The sequence below is a fragment of the Malaclemys terrapin genome, chromosome 10, assembly GCF_027887155.1.
Source record: "Malaclemys terrapin pileata isolate rMalTer1 chromosome 10, rMalTer1.hap1, whole genome shotgun sequence".
NCBI classification, from domain to species: Eukaryota; Metazoa; Chordata; order Testudines; family Emydidae; genus Malaclemys; species Malaclemys terrapin.
In genome coordinates this window covers 80,936,172-80,950,997 of record NC_071514.1, presented here as the reverse complement: position 1 = coordinate 80,950,997, position 14,826 = coordinate 80,936,172, and the positions used below count along the sequence as shown (strand labels likewise).

At 54.5% G+C, this 14,826-nt stretch overlaps 1 protein-coding gene across 1 annotated transcript in view; it reads right to left on the bottom strand.

Annotated features, from left to right (window-relative positions):
* The window catches only part of MYO15A (myosin XVA), an 86,509-nt gene that overhangs the window by 53,051 nt on the left and 18,632 nt on the right, over window positions 1-14,826 (bottom strand). Inside the window, 11 exon segments of the mRNA XM_054041085.1 lie at window positions 592-767; window positions 4,269-4,386; window positions 4,739-4,863; window positions 6,468-6,513; window positions 6,991-7,145; window positions 8,627-8,704; window positions 8,903-9,028; window positions 10,560-10,691; window positions 11,089-11,184; window positions 13,193-13,316; window positions 14,549-14,607. Coding sequence (XP_053897060.1) covers window positions 592-767; window positions 4,269-4,386; window positions 4,739-4,863; window positions 6,468-6,513; window positions 6,991-7,145; window positions 8,627-8,704; window positions 8,903-9,028; window positions 10,560-10,691; window positions 11,089-11,184; window positions 13,193-13,316; window positions 14,549-14,607 — 1,235 coding nt within the window.

The following is a 14,826-nucleotide window of genomic DNA, read 5'->3' as shown; positions in this document are numbered from 1 at the left end:
CCTCCCCTCCCCAACTTCTGGCTGGAATGGTTAGGGAGAGAACAGAGATTTTCAGCCCATCCTCTAATGACGGTCGGCAGGCTGGCTCGCTTGCAGGTGCCCCGCTGGTTTGGACTCTACCCCAAGGATTCTACATACATGGAACATGTAGGCTGAGAGCCCGAGCCAAACCCCACTGATGTTGATGGGAATCTTGCCTTTGGATCAGGTCCTCGGGAGTGGGGGTTGCCGTGGGGTGAAAGGTCATGCCTGCTCCATAGGCCCTGACACTAGGGGAACGGGGGCAGATTCTCCCCGCCCCCCCCCCCTGTGTTTCGTTTTGGAACGTGCCCCCAATAGTCTATGCTCTGCCCATTGAAACGGTTTGGCTTTGCCTGGATCCCGCCTGATCCCAAAGCTCGGCGTAGGGCCACTTGAAACTCAGCCCAGGGGCGCCCCGAAGGTCTTGGGGCCTTGCTGTGGGCTTTGGCCCAGCCTTGTCCCCCAGTAGCTCGTCCCCGCGGCCCTTCCCAAGCAGGAGAGTGAGCGGCTGGCTGGGCCCCTGCGCGGCAGGGCAGAGCGGCACTCCGGCGGTGCCCCGCCCCCCAGCACCTGGCCAGGTAGCCCCGGGACTGGCTTTGGAGAAGGACGATCTTGCGGCGCAGCGAGCGGAAGCGTTTCTTGATGAAGAAGGCGCGGGCGTAGTGCTGCAGGGTGAGCGCTGCCCGGTGCAGGGCACGGTCCCGCTTGCTCTCCAGCAGCTGGTACAGGTGCTCCTTCATGAACAGCTGGCAGCAGGGAGAGAGAGAAAAGGTATCAGCGCCCACCCCTGCGGGAGGCAGCTTCTAACCAGCTCACCCACCTGCCCAAAGGACACCAGCCAGGGTGGGGCTGATCCTGCTCCTGCCCCAGCAGCTCCCACTGACCTCCAGGGGAACTCAGCTCCTCGCGCCAGGGGCCTGGCCCAAAGCTTGTGGGAGGGAATGGAAAGACTCTTGTTGATTTCAGCGGGGTCTGGGGCAGGCTCTATGCGAATTAGCAAAGTAGGGTTGGGAAGGGTTTGGCTTAACCCTCTGCCCTGCGTGAGCTGCATGCAGATGGCCACAGGATATCTCATTATCCCACTCTGCGGAGGGGCTGCATAGCAAGACAACCGAGTCTGGAAGCCAAGGGGTTGATAACACAGGGACACATGGCTGTACGGTCGGGCACCACAGTGGTGGCCCAGGGCATCGGAAGACGCAGGTGTTCGAGCCAGGGGGGTGCTCGTCAGTTTCCATCCCGCGGCAGGTCGGTGTGGGAGGAGAATGTGGCCTAGTGGACCCCCCACCCATGAACCCAGCAAGCCCAGCTCCCTGGCTGTGCTTAGCTGAGGTCACCCAGCTAGGGCTCTCCTTGGCACACCAAGGGCTCCCCTCGCCTTCGAAAGTTTTGCCCGCCAGTGACCCTCCCTGTGGGCAAGGAGAGCTGATCATTCAGCCCCTTAGCGCCGCTCCTTGAGAGCGCGGCTATGGGAGAGAGGGTGCATCCCCCAGGCGAGTGTGCACTGCTTCCACAGCAGCCTGGGGGCCCAAGTTCTGACCCCCCCCCCTCGTGTAATCAGGGCACCAGGGGGCCAGTTTGGCAGCAGGATTGCAGGCCAAGAGTACAGTTACCATGCAGGGTGCCAGCAGTGCCCGCTGCCAACCCGTGTCCCTTTAATGCCAGCTGTAATCACCCTTGCTATGACAACGTCTGTTTCCAACTCCCAACATGTCTGGCTATCAAAGAGGCCGTGGACACTACAGCAAAGGGCACGTCTGAATTTCCCCATCGTGATCAGAGCCGACAAAGCATCACACACCAATGATATGGGCCCTAGCACCACCCGGGGATAAACCACTGGGCCCGGCAGGCGGGGTGTTTCTAGGGGACTATAGTGCTATAAGACACGGGGACAAAGACCCAGGGACTGAATCCCCAGAGATATGCAGACACTCTAAAAAAAGCACTGCACACAACACAAAGTCTGCGGTCTCTCGGCTCAGCCATAGCAAATAGCTCCCACAGGAAACCCACCTGAAACAGGGGAATGTTTGGGGATTCCAGGGCCACCCTGGGGGCAACAGAGACAATAACCCCCCCCGCCCAGCGCTGGAGACAGCAGCAGTTTTGGTCTGTGTAACGCATGAATGATCTGGGGAGGGGGAGCCCACTGCTTTGTTCAGCTCACAGCAAAATGGGGCTCTGAGCCCGACTGAGCCCTCTGGGTGCTTCCAAAGGACAAGGAATAACGAACGCCAGCAATGACAGCTCATTCGTGGTGCCGTCAGCTCACGCCGTTTCCACGCAAGGATTTCAGCCGGGATTGGAGCATGTCTGGCGATGACACGAGATGCTCCCGCTCTCTTGCCAATTTCAGCCCTGCCTGGGAGGACACACATCCCCTGATTGGCTGCCTTCCCCACTGCCCTGCCTCCTGGGGAAGGGCAGCCAATCGCAGCTCCCGCAGATGCAGGCAGAACTCCCCCGTTGCTCTGGCCCATGAACCAAGAGGAGTTTTTTGGGTAGGGCTGAGCTGTTGGGTTCTTTTTGCTTCCTCCTGCCCCTCCCTCCTATGAGCACTGGGTCCGTTTGCTCTGTGCTCTTCCCCTTCCCCCCCGGCCCTGTCGATCCTGGCTACACCAGGGCTGAAAAGCGGGGCAGTGAGGAGTCCCTGCACCTGCAAGTGAGGCTGCGGGCTGTGGGAGCAGAGTTGATGTGGGGCTGGGGGAGGAACAGAGAATTCATTCATTAGAATTTGGGGTTGGGGAGAAGCTGGAAGCTCTGCACCATCAAGCAACAGCAAGAGCTTCTGTAGCAGAGCCAGAACCACCTTACTGGGTACACAAATTGTCCCAAATACCCCAGGGGGGGGGGCAGGGGGATATCACACACTGTAACTGCCCCACACGCACCCCGGGGAGGGGTCAGGGGCCAATCACACTATAACTGCCCCACACGCACCCTGGGGGGGGGAGATCACACACTGTAACTGCCCCACACGCACTCCGGGGGGGGGAGATCACACACTGTAACTGCCCCACATGCGCCCCGGGGGGGGGCAGGGGCCAATCACACTGTAACTGCCCCACACGCACCCTGGGGGGGGAGATCACACACTGTAACTGCCCCACACGCAACCCGGGGGGGGGAGATCACACACTGTAACTGCCCCACATGCGCCCCGGGGGGGGGGAGTAGGGGGAGATCACACACTGTAATTGCCCCACACACATGGGGAATTCAAAAATCAAAGCCAGATCAAAAACATAGTATAATATTTTTTTAAAATCTCATAATATTGGGGCCAATCACATGATAGTTGGGGGGTCTGACTCATGCTTTTTGAACTTCTGGGGTTGGCGATACTGACTTCTGGCGTGGTTTAGCACCCTTCTTCCAGGAGGCCTCTGGCAGGCAAGAACTGATGAGATTCCTACAAACGAGTGTTGCACAGTCTGGACTGGATTATTATTATAATGAGCATTATTATTATTTGTATGGCGGTAGAATGTAGGAGCTCCAGGCAGAGACCAAGACCCCACTGTATCAACACAGAACCACACACAGCCCCTGCCCCAAAGAGCTTCCAATCTAAGCTGAAGACACAAGACAACAGATGGACGCAGACAGACAGACAGGGCAGCCCCAGGAAATATCGTTAGGGTTAGAGTTTAATTTCCATAGCGTGCACGTGCTAAAAGTGCACGTGCAATGGTGCGCACGGCGTTGCCAGGACTGCACAGGCAAGCAGGTAAGCGTTCATGCGGAGAACCCACTCTGCACACCAGGGGCCACTGGTGAGTGCATTTACTTGATTCACAAGTGCAGTGCCACGTGCAAGCAGGGCACGCCATTCCGTGGGCATGGCTGCACGTGCCCGCTGTGTGGGCGCAACTGAAAATGTGACCTCAGGCCCGTCATTACGGTTTGGGATTTCGCTCTGTTTGCAGGCGTTGACCCTAACAGTCCACCAACCTTGACAAATGTCGCCCGGCCGCCTCAGCCCCTCCCTGGAGTGGCTGGTTCATGCAGGGGAACCTTCAGAGGTAGCGTCCCCTGCCAGTCCCTGCAAACAGATCGTGTGGCCCACAGGATACAAAATGGTGCCGGGTTCCCCCAGGCTGAGACATCATCCCATTCCCAGCCAGCCATAAGCCCTCACCATGGGCAGAATCCATACAGCACCCTGCCCTTGATTTCCCTTCCCCGGTCCAGGCTACTCAGACACTCTTGGCCATGGTCAACGGGAAAGACAACAGCCGTACCTTGCTGACTCCAATGCAGTACATGGTGGGACTCACAGCACATAGCTTCTTCAGCACCTCCACGCAGCTCACACCATCGGGGGTGATGCCAGGCCGGATGTCTATGAGGCACCTGTACCTAGAGAGCCCCGGGAGCACAGTTAATGCATGAGACCCAGAGACTCAAGTCAAGTCAAACCCTCTTGAGTAATTCCACCCACATCAGAGCCAAGAACAGGGCCCAGAACAGAAATCCGGGAGACATGCTCCCCGGTACTCATTTAAATTAGAGAGGGAGGAGACCTGTTAGGAGCCGTCTGGGGGGGGGGGGGGACTGGATTGCTCCCTACAGTGCGTTCCCCCTGTGTGGAATCTACCTTGCCCTCCCTTCCCACCACTCCGTCTGCTCGAGCTCACTCTTGGGAAATGCCCCTTCCCACCCCCATCCCAAAGCTTCTCAGTCTGGAATCTGCAACTCCAGGCAGCAGCACCTGTCGATGAAGATCTGGAAGGGGATGCGAACCGGGAAGCCCTCTTTGCGGATGCGGATGGTCTCGAGGATTCCAGAGTACCGGAGCTGGCTGCTGACAATGTCCGCCTCGAAGACAGCGGGCTCCTGAGCAAGGGGAAAGGCGGCGGGGGGGCTTTAATCGCCTGTTCAAGCCAAAGGGGGATCGGGCAGTGGGGACCAGACAACTCGTGAGTGAAGCAGGAGCGAGGAAGACAGGGCTGGTGGCTGCGTGGGGACAATGCAGCATCCTCGGCGCTTCGAGTCAGCAAAGCACTCAAACACACGCTCAACTCCAGGCCACTGACTTCAGCGGGACCTAAAGCTACACATTTCCTTAAGAGCTTTGCTGAGTCAGAGGCTAGGTGCAGAGAGCGTCACTGGCTGGGGAGAGGTCTGGGGGAGAAGAAGGCAGTGAGGAGGTGGAAGCTCTTGCATACGAGACAGCATGGCTAGCGCATCGCATTCCTGATGTTATTGAAATGCTTTTGTGCAATTCATCTGCTTGCAAACCTCCTGCTACCAGCAACTCAAGCCGGATCTCCAAGGGGATTCTCCTCTCTGGACAGGGCTCTTTCGCCTCACTCTTTGTGACAAAGCGTCAAGCAGCACGTTTGCCAAGAGCTTATATCTGCTCGGCTGTGACAAATGCTATTCCAGGAACAAAGTGGTTGGTGCCACCCCGGCCGGAGGTGTCTTAAGCGGCCAAATGCGCAGTCTGTGTGGTGATATTAAGGCTTATAGGCTCTCACAATTCAAGCCTCTAGAGGGCGATGTGATCACACACACTTGAGCAGGCTGGAGATTCCAGCCAGCCGAGGGCAGTTGGACACACATTGCGTGAGGCCAGAGACACACCGCAATGCAGCGTGTTATCGGCTCTCTGGCCCAGCAGCCGGCTCTTCTCTCAAAGGAACCTGGGAGGGTAACCAGGAAAGGGAGTGGGTAAAGAGCAGGAAGTGTGTTTGCTCGAGAGCAAACAAGCCAGACAATGGGTGAGGTCCCATCTCGGTGCATTGTCTCCCTTCGTTCAATGAGACAGTTGCAGGCCAGACATCTCACCAAACGGCCTTTGGAGCGATGGGATCCAGGCTGGGGAACAGTGTCATTGGAGCTGCCCAGTGCACTGCAGGCCGCATGGCACAGAACTGAAAGGCACTGGGCTACCAGCAGCCCCCTCCCTTTACAGCACCCCTCCCACTGTGACCCCAGCCAGGGTTGGGCGCACTTATCGCAATCCCATACGGGACACCCATGCCTTACTCCCTGTGCTAAGAAGAAGCAGGATCTAGTGGGTAAAGCCCAGGGCTGAGAGTCAGGAACTGCAGCTTCCATTCCCGGACCCCGCCACTGGCTCACAGGGTGGCCTTGGGCATGTCACTTTGGCCCCCGTTTTTAAAAGTGGGCTCCCTTTGTGGATGCCTTGCTAGGCCGTGATGTTCAGAGGTGCCGCTGAGCACCCACATCTCCAGCTGACGTCAGAGGACACTGCCATTGCTCAGAACAGGAACAAGACCTCTAGGGACACCTACCCCCTCTCCATATAGCCCGTTCCCCAGCCCACCATTTCCATCGTGCCCAGGACTAATAGAACCAGGGAGGGAAGGGGGAACTCCCTCTCCGGGGTTATGTCAATGAGTCGTGCCCTTGGCACTGCTAACCCTACATCCGGCCCCCACCACCACCACCCCAGCCGCGTGGCGCGTTCTTACCTTCTTGTTGTTGGGTTTGAGGCAGCGGACGAAGAACGGGTTGCACCTGAATCGGAGAGAGAGACACGTTTATCCGCTGGGGGAGCTGAGACCAAGGAACCCACGAGCTTGGAGGCCACAGGGCTTCCCGGGAAGGGCTGCGAGGTCTCTGCTGCACACAGCCACCGTGAAAGCAAGCCGAGTAGCTGACCAGCTATCTTCCCCAACGATCATTCTGGGCACGTCAGCCACGCCGGCAGGGACTTTCTAAGGCACCTAACTCCCCTAGGCCCCGTGAGAGTCCTAGCTTCTGGTTCTGGAGACCAGTATATTGCAACTATGTGGTTACAATGTCCTGGAAAGATCCCTTCCCTCCGTGTTCCAGACCCGGACTCTGTGGGGCAACTCTTTGGGCAGGTCTATACCCCACTCCGGAATGTGGAACGATGAGGAGCTGCCGGATCTTTCCCACCAGCCCGTTTCCCCCACCCCACCCCCAAATAGGCAATTTCTGAATCCGTTTCTTTAATCCCTGCTCACTCACCTCTCCATCTTCTCCACCAAGTCCAGGAGTGACTGCTGGAACTTAGCTGCCACCGTCGGTGCTTTATACCGCCGGGTGACTGTGCTGTTCTTCCCCATCATGGTCCTCTGCTGGGCCACCAACTGGGCATGGCCGAAGAAGAGGTTGGCCACCACCTTGGAAGGGAGGGGCGTGGTTAAAAAGCAGGATGGAATAGGGCTCGGTTGAGATGTTTTCTGTGGTGTTGCCTAGTGGATAGAGCACTGGCCTGGGACTCAAGAGGCCTGGATTGATTCCCAGCTCTGCCACTGGCCTGCTGGGTGACCCTAGGCAAGTCACTGCCCCACTCTGTGCCTAGTTTCCCCATCTGTACAATGGGCATAATGATACTGACCTCCTCTGTGAAGCTCTTTGAGATCTACTGATGATAAGAGCTAGGGGTTATTATTGTTCGTTATGTCCACAGTGTATCCTCAGAAGGTTTAACGCTTAAAGCACAGGAATGGGAGTCAGGACTCCTGGGTTCTTTTCCCAGACCTGTCACTGACTTACTGTGTGATCCTGGGCAAGTCACCTCCCTGCTCTGTGCCTCAGTTTCCGCACCTACAAGATGGGATCACCCATACTGTGTCCTCATGGGACGCTGGGAAGCTTATTTGTTTTTTGTCACGTGATCTGTCTGAGATACTCAGACCAAAGGCGCTATGGAAGAGCAAAGTGCTATTGGCCAAGTTAGCTGGCGGGAGATAGGGCAAGTGTGTCAGGAATGGGTGGAGTTCAGTGGTTGTTAAAGTATTTGTCTCTAGCATCTGCATACGAGTAGTCTTCAAAATCCTAGAGTGGCCTCGTCTGTTACATTTGATCCACCCTGCCCAGGAGCACTGTCTTGGGGGAAGGTGGTACATTTACAAACCACGCTGGCCAACTTGCCAGGTGGATTAACAAGTGCCCATAGGTTGGCAGGTGTATCCGTGTTCTGGGTTACTCACAGACCTCTCTAGTGCCAAGTCCACTCATATCCACACAAGCTTCTTGAATGGACTTCAGCAGCTGGACAAATTCCTGGGAAACCTATTATAGAGACCGATCCTGCCCCAAACCCCCGGGAAGAAGGAGGTGACATCACAGGCCTTCTCTAGCTCCGATTTCCATGATTCAGCCTCGGCAGCCAGGACTTGCATTGATTGGCCGAGAGCAAGCTAAACAAATACTGCCCAGAGGCATGACAGAGTTCCAAGGGGGGGAATCACATGGCAGCCCCGTGAACACTGGAGGAGCTAATTACGTTCACTGCAGTCACTGCTCTGAGTGGGAAAGGGAGTCCCGCCAGTGGCAGTACATGTAACAATAACACCCAGCTCTTCTCAACCGTAGACCTCGACGCACTTTACGAAGGTCAGTATCGTATGGGGACACTGAGGTCCAGAGAGAAGTCTATTCCTGATAGGCCAGAGACAGAGCTGGGACTAGAATCCTGATTGCCTGACTCCAATCCACTGCTCTGTCTAATAGGTCACACTGCCTCTTATAGAAAATGCAATCCTGCTGTACCATCCCATCAGGCAACCCCCAGATCCATCGCTAGCGCCCTCCCTGCCGCTCTCCCAGCCAGCGCCGCCAGCAATGGCAGCAAAGAGAGGCCAGCGTGAACTCTTACTTTGGTTTTGCTGTTGACAAAAAGGTCCAGCACGTCCTGGCGAACTTGATCATAGTTTTTATCCAGGAACTTGTGCACCTGGAAAAATAAACAGATCCCTCCCCAGTTACTCAAACCCAGCGGGTATGACATGGAAGATCTAGAAATGAAGGGCCACTAGAGTTGTGATTTACACCAGAGGATCTAGTGCTCGCCGGACAGCTGTGGGAAAGAGAGCCAGGCTGGCGGTTAAAGAGCACCGGTCCTACTCCGAATCCCAGTTCTCCAGCCACTCACCTGGTAGGTTACTTTGCCAGCAAAGTGTTTGATGGTGAACTCTGGGAGAGGCATCTTTGGTTTGGTGTATAATGCATTGGAGCCGTGGTGGTAATGACACTTCTGGAGGAAGGTATGGTCGGTGGCCTGGAAGTAGGAATAGGAGTGCGGGGTTAATTAGGCAACCTGTCTGCCTGCAGGCTACAGCCACAAGCAGGCAGCCTCACTGTTTCTAGCCAGTCTTTATCACTGTTTAACCAGCCCCCATGGACTGCTCTGCATCAGCAGGCAGCCAGATCGAGGACTGGATGATTATATGAGCATTGGTAACACTTGTAGCCATTCATATTAACTTTGGGGTGGGAAAAAATGTCATGCTTCAGGGCATGTAAACTGATAGCCTGAAGTGTCAGGAAGGAACTTCTGATACCTGCACTCATCATCACCATGTTCAGCATTGGCCTACAGGTGAGGGGTATTACATCACAGGGAGCACTTGGCAGAGCTGGAAAAACATTTGGAATGAAACCTATAAGCAGATAAAACTCACCTGGATTTGGGGCAACAAGCTGGAAGGAGCACTTTCTAATGGCTAGAGCACAGAACTCTGAGTCAGACGGTCGGGTTTTGGGGATCTGTTCCCAGGTCTGCCACTGAATCACTGTGTGACCTCAAGCAAGTCACCTCACCGCTACATGTCTCAGTGTCCCCTCCTTCCTAGGGGGCTTAGGAGATGTCATTTATTAACATCTGCAAAAGCTCTTTGAGATCCCTGGCTGGAAGCCACTCTAGACAATCTATGGCCACCTGGAACTTCCTGAACCTCTCCATGATGCACAGGGGTCCCCATGACCCCTCACAACTCCACAGCAACACAGCAGTTGAATTGCAGACCCTCCTGCTCGAAGGGTGTGTCTACACTGGAGTTAGCGTGTCATTTCTTGGGTAGACATGCCCTTAACAGCGTAGCCACCGCTGAATGGGCGATGGGAGAGACTAGCTGCTCCGAGTACATTCCTAGGGTTTCAGACAGGATTGTACTCGGGAAGGTTAACTTGTCCCACCCCTCATGCGGCCGCAGCTACATTGCTATTTTTAGCACGCCAGCTCTGTCAGAGCTAGCGCAGGTATGGCTGCCTGAGTGTGGACACAGCCTGAAAGCCAAACCCTCCTCCCGTGCGAGCTAAGGGAGAATCTCATCCAGCAGCACAGGGTCTGTGACACACAGTTGTGCAACTCTGATTCCATCCAGTAGGAGGCCCTGGTGTGCGCACATGCACCCACGGAGAGGAAAGAATTCCTGTTTCAAGGCAGTTTTGCTCCAATCCTGCCCTTGCTCCAGTTTATTTGCCCTGCTTGGCCACCTTCATCCCTGGTGGGGGGACAGTGGAATTGCACCTGCTCACGCAGCAGCTCTGAATTTGAACCAATGCCTTTCGTGTGCCCATAGGATGCCTCCAGGATCCCTCTCTAAAGCTAAGGTACACAAGGATCAGAGTATATAAATAAGGCTGTCTGCCTTTACGGAGATCAAGGCATCAGAATGAACCCAGGGACTGCATCTGCAGGAGCTAACGGCACTCGCCTCTCTGGTTAGCTTGCCATGATCACTTTTAAAAATGAACAGCATTTTGCCAATAAGCCACTGGCAACGCTGAGCCCTCTGCAGCGCCACTACCTGAGGGAAGGAGCTCTGATCATCCAGGATCCTCAGAATCCCATGTGGCTTTTGAGCAATGAGATCGATGCAGGGCTGGTTGTCGCTGAAGGTGATTTCTTTCCACTCTATCTGTTCCCGGACGTACTCCTCCTGCAGGAAGCGTATGCAAGGTCACGCGGAAGCAAAAGGCCTCAGTGATTCGGGCTTAATCTGCCGGCTCATAGGTCTTTATTATGATTATTTGGCCTTGACATAGTTCTTACTAGGCAAACCTTTTCCAGAAGAACCCCCATTATCCAGAGGGCACAGGGATCAACCAAAGGCCTTCAAAGAATGAGGGGTGTCAAATAATCCTGGAGACTGCCCTGCTGGCTTTGAAGTAAGCTCTGGGGACTAGGAATGGTTGCACCCAGTGTAGCTTTCCCTGAGGGGTTGGTTTTTGTGAAGGGGGACCGGACTGTTCTCTCACTTGCAGGTTTGGCAGGTAGCGTGCACTGAAGCAAGAGGCCAGGCGCTACCCCAATTCCAACCAGCTTCCCCAGCTCACCTGCTCCTCCTTAAAGACGATCTTGTTGAAGAAGAATTGCAGATATTCGTTTGCATAATTGATACATAGCTGCTCGAAGCTGTTAAAGCTGAGGTCCTGTGGAAAATACACGCCCATGTAAAGCATGCCTGGAAGCGGGCGCAGCAGGGCTAAGGGATAGTGAATGAGCACAGCAAACTTTGACCCCTGGACCTAGAAGTTTAATCCTGGCTTTGCTCCAAACTGCAAATGCATTTGTCTGGGCTGCAGCCTTGTTCCCATCAGTGCTCAGCAGAGAAGGACCATGTAAAATGGCAACGTTGGACACAACCAGCTGCATCTCTCGAGGAGAGGCCCAGGACTGAGATGCACTGGACTGGAACGGCAGGTAATGATATACAGCGAGACAGCCCAGGGCTGGCATAGGAAAGAATTGGATTGCGTAGGTAGAGGATACTGACCTAGATGGTCTGATCCCGCCTGGCACCTCCTGTGTTCTTATGCATAGGAAGTTCGCGGCGGGGGGGGGGGGGGGGGTTACGGGGAGTTGTTGGGGGTGGGGAGCAGGGGCTCCGGAGCATGACAGCAGACAGAGCTAGAGATCAGGGCAGGCTGGGGTGGTGGGTGAGGATCAGCGGAGCTGGGGGTGGCGAAGCCAGAATACACACAAACACCCCCGATTCTGGAGACATCAGTGCCTGGGGCCTGACAAACCGTTCAGGGGGGATTTGCTCTGCTGAGGATTGGAAGAAACTGGAAGTGGCAGCTTTGGGCCTAGACCTTAGTGAGCATCATGCCCCAGGCAGCAAAACCATCCACGTCTCCAAACCATTCCTGGATTCTCTGCCGCTGGCATGTTTACAGGACAACGAGGCATGTGTCACCCAGGCCCGTACTGGATTAAAACCCATGAGGATGGAACCAGACGCATGTTAAACAGATCCACCGTTTTACAGTAAGACACCTCGGCTGTGACCCAACAGAGCAGCAATGATTTACACCAGCTGTGGATCTGGCCCTGAGTTGGGACTGTTTTGAGTGCACGGCTGCAAAGCGCAAAGCATGCAGGGAAACGCTGGCCAGGCTCCATAGAGGGGGAAGGGGGAGCCCTGGCCATTGATAACTCCACAGGTGTCATTAGAAAATTGGTGAGTGAAACGCCCTGGGGCCGCTAGCCCATGGGGGCTGCGGGGGTTGCGGCAGCATCAGAGATCAGGAGGGCGCATCTCAGGTCATGGATGGGATTCCTGTGAATCCCAGCGGGGAGTTGGGGGCAGGAGAGTTTAATTTATGGTTTGATCATTTCCATTCACAATGTCTTTTGTTTCTGACCCACGGCCCCAGTAAGTCACGCTGTGGCTCCCAATAGGTCACACTGGTGCCAGTACAAGTTGGTAACACACATTTGTACCACCAGAGCCTGTGGTGTCATCTGCTGAGCTCATGAGGCGCTGAATTCAGGCCTGGCCTGACCCGCGTTGGCTTCCGCGGGAGATGCCCATACGCACACCAAGGCTACCCTTAGTCCCACGTTACGATTCTCCTGATATGCTATAGCAGGGGTTGGCAACCTTTCAGAAGTGGTGGGCCAAGTCTTAGAATCATAGAATATCATAGAATATCAGGGTTGGAAGGGATCTCTGGAGGTCATCTAGTCCAACCCCGTGCTCAAAGCAGGACCAATCCCCAGACAGATTTTTGCCCCAGATCCCTAAATGGCCCCCTCAAGGATTGAACTCACAACCCTGGGTTTAGCAGGCCAATGCTCAAACCACTGAGCTAGCCCTCCCCCCCATTATCTTCACTGAGTCATTTAAGGTTTTGCGTGCCGGTAATACATTTTAACGTTTTTAGAAGGTCTCTTTCTATATGTCTATAATATAGAACTAAACGATTGTTGTCTGTAAAGTAAATAAGGTTTTTAAAATGTTTAAGAAGCTTCATTTAGAATTAAATTAAAATGCAGAGCCCCCCAGACCGGTGGCCAGGACCAGGGCAGTGTGAGTGTCACTGAAAACCAGCTCGCGTGCCGCCTTCGGCACCCGTGCCATAGGTTGCCTCCCCCTGTGCTATAGGAACATCAGGGATGGGCCAGCATCTCACATGCAGCCCTCTGCTTGCTCACCTCGAACCCATAGATATCCAGAATGGCTATGGAAAGCGCCTCCTTTTTAGGGTAGACCAACTTGTTAATCCTGTCCGTGAGCCAGCTGAAGAGCAGGGAGTACAGGATCTTGGCAATGGCATCTCTGGGAAAAGGAGACGACAAGCACAGCTGTTGGGATACAGCGGAACGTGTGGAAGGGGCTGCCAGATTGAGACCCAGTTGCTTTGGGAGTCTGGTCGCGCTCCCTCCCACCACCACCCCAGTCCCTCTGTCCCAGTCTGCCCTGGGCATGACCCAGCTGAAATCTGCCAGCCCCTCAGTAGCATTTAGAGCTACATGCATCAATAAAATGATCGAAATAGTTGGCGCATAGTGGAAAGTAACCAGATGGCCAGACCCCAAACCATAGGATGTCTGTTTCCACCTGGCGGCGTTGTAAAATTCTTCAGGCCAGATCCTCAGTGGGTGTGAATGGCCAGAGCTTCACTGAAGCCGAGAGAGTGACACTGATATACACCAGCTGAGGATCTGGCCCTACCTGATGGGTGGGTAACACATGATTCATTTTTTGCATCGTCCTAGAAAAAAGAGGGCACGTCAATTGTGTGCCTGAGCTGATAAATCTCCAGGGCAATTTTGCAAGGCTGAAAAAATATAGCACAAGTAAAACCAGGTTGTGCTCTGGGGCATTTCTCACACAAGTGTGGGTCCCAGGCAGAACAAAGAGCCTCAAAATGCCCTCAATTTTGAGACACACATTGAAAAAATGCTCTCAGCGTTCTCGGGGTTTGTGTCAGTCACAAGGGGGAAGGTTTCCTGCCTTTGCACTGGTTAGCCACAGGGTGGGATAGCATGGGAAGAAGTAGGACATTTGACATGTCTTACAACAGGGAAGGGAAAGGAAGGATAACACAACGGATAGAGAGGAAGGAAAACCTAGTGGTAAGGGCGCTAGCTTGGACTTGGGACACTTGGATTCGATTCCCTGTTCTGCCACAGGTGCCCTGTACAACCTCGAGCAAGTCACTTAGTCTCTCTGTGGCTCCATGCCCCATCTATAAATGGGAACTATAGCCATGGCCTACCTGACAGGTAAAGATTGCGAGGTGTTCAGATACTGTGGGAAGGGGGGGGGGGGAGTATAAGTAGATAGGGAAGGTACAAAGTAGATTGGTCTGCTGAATCCCACCTAAAGCAGGACAGCTGGGCTTGCCTGCCACCCTGTCCATAGCATCTGGCTGTGTTTATTACATGTTTTGATAAGCTGCCACTGCCTGCCAGCCTTTCCTCATTCTGAATCCCTCAGTCCCCATGTGCGGCGTGCTGACAAGCCAGAGACAGATCTCAGCATCTCCTAACAAAGAATCCCTTTACCTGGCATCAACGGCACTTTCCACAGTTAGGGGGGTGAATATCTTCTCCCTCAGCGTTTCCTGTTGAGAAGGGCAAAACCAAACAAACAAACAGGTGAAATCCTCCCTAAAGCCGGTGTGGGGCTGCCATCACCTCTTAATGCAGACATGCGGCTCACGGGAGACTACAAGCCCCAGCATGCTCTGCTCCATTCTGAACCAGGCAGATGGAGAGCGGGAGAAGAGGGATGAGATGAAACCGGGTGAAGGAAAATTCAGAGAAAGCTTCACTGTCAGTGA